Source organism: Euphorbia lathyris, chromosome 2 (assembly GCF_963576675.1).
Source record: "Euphorbia lathyris chromosome 2, ddEupLath1.1, whole genome shotgun sequence".
Lineage (NCBI taxonomy): Eukaryota > Viridiplantae > Streptophyta > Magnoliopsida > Malpighiales > Euphorbiaceae > Euphorbia > Euphorbia lathyris.
In genome coordinates this window covers 92,538,596-92,541,964 of record NC_088911.1, presented here as the reverse complement: position 1 = coordinate 92,541,964, position 3,369 = coordinate 92,538,596, and the positions used below count along the sequence as shown (strand labels likewise).

At 32.7% G+C, this 3,369-nt stretch overlaps 1 protein-coding gene across 2 annotated transcripts; it reads left to right on the top strand.

Moving 5' to 3' along the window:
* Positions 1-494: 494 nt before the first annotated feature.
* On the top strand, positions 495-3,122 carry LOC136220696 (transcription factor bHLH123). 2 transcript variants are annotated; one of them, XM_066008488.1, is made up of 7 exons: positions 495-1,042; positions 1,123-1,699; positions 1,788-1,895; positions 2,026-2,091; positions 2,170-2,235; positions 2,329-2,382; positions 2,461-3,122. In XM_066008488.1, exons 1-7 carry the CDS (start codon positions 738-740, stop codon positions 2,608-2,610), a joined length of 1,326 nt encoding a protein of 441 aa, XP_065864560.1. In that variant the 5' UTR covers positions 495-737; the 3' UTR covers positions 2,611-3,122. The 2 variants fall into 2 exon arrangements, with proteins under 2 accessions (XP_065864560.1, XP_065864559.1); XM_066008487.1 differs by having other exon boundaries at positions 497-1,042; positions 1,120-1,699.
* Positions 3,123-3,369: the final 247 nt, after the last annotated feature.

Genomic DNA, 3,369 nt, shown 5'->3' with positions numbered 1-3,369 from the left:
TGTGAGATAACAAAAATGAATTGATTAGGATTTTATGTTTAACGTTTTAATCCTAAAATAATAACAATTTTTTATTCAAACAAGATAAAGTAGAGAACAATTATTGATATATATTGTTTATTAATATCTAAATACTATGAGTTGTTGCATTTAGGGTTTAGGACATTGATTCATTTGTTTAGTTTTCTGTTTACTAAATAAGACTAATTAAGAAGAAAATTATTTGACCATTAGACTAAATAGTAGTCAAATTACATTTAAATAAAATATCTCCAAAAAAAAAAAAGTTCAACCACAAAATAGCACACTCTATTAGTCAAATGGTAATTCATTGCAAAGTGTAACCTAACCTGGCATGGCCTCATAGCAAATTCTTAAATTTTTAAATCATAAAATATCCTCAAATTGAACCCAACTAGAGTAAAAGGCAGTCCATAAAAAAATGATAATAATTAAAAAGTTTAAAAATGTAAAAAGAAGAAGAAATCAAAATTCAAATGACCTTTGTTTTTCCATAGTCTAATCATAAAAATGTCAACCACCAACATTCTTTGCGGTTAGTTGTTTGATTTGCACAGTTACAGACTTCAATGGCTTCTTTCTTCACTATAAATACCCTTCCGATGCAGCGAACCGTTTTCTATCATTTTATGTAAACCATCTTCCAAACCAAACCCCAAAGAATCTTCTTCTTTTTCTTTTTCTTTTTCTAAATTCAGTTCATCCTTTTTTTAGCCATGGCTGATGAGTACAACTCTACAACTAACTGGTGGGATTCATCCAGAAACCGTTTTGATACTGCTGGCTCTTCTTCTTCTTCCTCCTCCTCTACTTCTTCTGGTCTCAACAGTTTAGGCACTTTTTCATGGCCTTCTGAAATGGTTGTAGATCATGTCAAAGGAGGAAGATCTTCTATTGAATCTGCTTCTGTTTCTGATACTTGCTCAGTTTTTCATGATCATAATAAAGATTCCTGTAACGAATTGCATATGATGAATTTAGGCCTTTCTTCTCCTGCCATGGATTGGAACCAAGCTTTACTGTAAGTAATTACTTCAAACCCTGAAATTTCAAGAGTTCATAACTTTTCTGATTTTGTTTAATGGATGATTGTGGCAGAAGTCGCGGGGAGAATTCGAAACACGAAAGCAGCTTTCGTTCGATGCTGCAAGAGAATTCGAGCTATCATCATCATCAACATCAGCAGCAGCAGCAGCAAGAAAGTTCGGGGCAAGTACAGTGGGGGAGAGATTCGTCCATTAATGATCAGTTCAATAAGCAAATACATCAAAGGGGTTTTTCTTTAGATCAACAACCTCAGTTTAGTCCTCATGAAAGCTCTACTGATAGTACTGTAACATGTCAAGGTTTCCAAATCGATTCATCTGCAATATACGGAAGCCCTTCAACTATGTTGCAAGGGCTACTCGGATCGGACAATCAACAACAGCAACAACAATCAGCTAATAATTATTCGTACGGGACTAATTACGGTAACGAATTAGTCCCTTGTTGGTCAAAAGTGCCTCAGTTTTTAAGGAATTCACCTCCCAAACAAACTCCTCAAAACCAATTGCATTTCTCAAACAACGCTCCTTTCTGGAATGCTTCTGCTGGTTCCATGAATGAAGTCCGTCCCAGCTTTTTTAACTCGGTGCAGCCGCAATTTCCTGCATCAAATTTCGAGGAGAAACCAAAGGTACTAGTGACTAGTACTAAATGTAAAATGTGATTAATGATATAATAAAGATTATAAGTTTGGTTATGGTTCACTGATTTGGGAGCAGAATATAAATCAAGTACGAGATTCGAGTACAACAGTGAAGAAAAGTGGAAACGAACCAGCCACCAAAAGGCCTCGAAATGAAACACCATCACCAGTCCCAGCCTTTAAGGTACAATTATCTAACCTTTTAACCTACCTCTTTTTCTTTTTCTTTTTCTTTTCAAATATCAACAGATTTTCATTTCTTAGTGTTAAGATGGATCAGAAATTTGTTTTATGGGAAATTTTTATTTTTATAGGTGAGAAAAGAGAAGATGGGGGACAGAATCACTGCACTTCAACAATTAGTTTCGCCTTTCGGAAAGGTAAAACATTTTCTTATTTTTCACATTAATTCTTGCTATTTAACATATACTAATCAATTTCTGATTTATGTGGTGTAGACTGATACAGCCTCAGTGCTTTCTGAAGCTATTGAGTATATCAAATTCCTCCATGAACAAGTGACTGTAAGTCCACACATATTCATCAGATCAGACCTTACATTAATTTTATAATAAGCTTTTTTTCCTGATTTCTATGTATATAAATAAAATATGCAGGTTCTAAGTAGCCCATACATGAAAAGTGGAGCTCCCATAACCCACCACCAGCAGGTAAAAACTCATTCTTAATTAGTTATATTAATTCTTGTATAAATGAAGATATTAATTGAATTGAATTGAATTATGTAGAGTTGTAATGAGAAGTCAAAAGATGGGGAAGGACAAAAGCAAGATCTTAGGAGCCGAGGGTTATGTCTGGTACCACTTACGAGTACTTTTCCGGTGACACATGAAACGACTGTGGATATATGGAGCCCTACATTTGGAGGATACAGATAAAATCAAAAGAATTAAATGAAATTAACATTACAGACAGACAGACATCATCATCTTATCGAAGATGAAGATGATGAATGATATGTAATGAATATTGAAGATTAATTGTATGATTAAAACATGAGAATATAGAGGTTCTGTTCTTCTGATGATGATTTAGCTAGGGGGGAAATTAAAAACAATGATATTAAAATTAGCAAGTGGTGTTAATGTTAATTAATTAATGAGAGAAAGGAATAATTGAATTCCAGAAAAAGGGAGTGTGGGGATGGCATTTGATTGGAAATCTCACTTTTTATTTATTTATGTGTTTGGAATATTGGTAGTGGAAGTCAGAGACTGCCCCACTCTTTCTCTCCTTTCTTCTTCTCACTGTTTTTTTTTTTATTTTTATTTTGTTTTTTGTGCTTTTTCATTAGGAGCTTCCATTTGAAGCTGGTAAGTAAGTAAATATTGAAGAGAACTCATTTCTCTCTTGTTTAACAATTTTATAACTTATTTAATATATTTTACCAGCTTTATGACCTTTCAATATATTCCATTGCTTTCATTTTAATCTAAAGTTTTGTTACTTGTTTTTTTTAGAATCTTTTCTACATGTATTTCCTTATTCAATGATGCAATGCTGATGGAATGAAAAGAAAATCACCTTTTATAGAATAATCCAATCAAAAGAACATTAATTATGTTAAGAAAAAAACTTAATTAGCATATGTAAAATATCTTACTTGTAGTATTATTTTACTTTTATAAATATCATTT

Excerpts from the sequence above, each read along its gene's own strand:
- LOC136220696 (XM_066008487.1), top strand. The coding sequence starts at position 738 with ATGGCTGATGAGTACAACTCTACAACTAACTGGTGGGATTCATCCAGA. Across the intron at positions 1,700-1,787 it reads ATTTCGAGGAGAAACCAAAG|AATATAAATCAAGTACGAGA; the intron begins GTACTAGTGACT and ends ATTTGGGAGCAG. Across the intron at positions 2,383-2,460 it reads CCATAACCCACCACCAGCAG|AGTTGTAATGAGAAGTCAAA; the intron begins GTAAAAACTCAT and ends TGAATTATGTAG.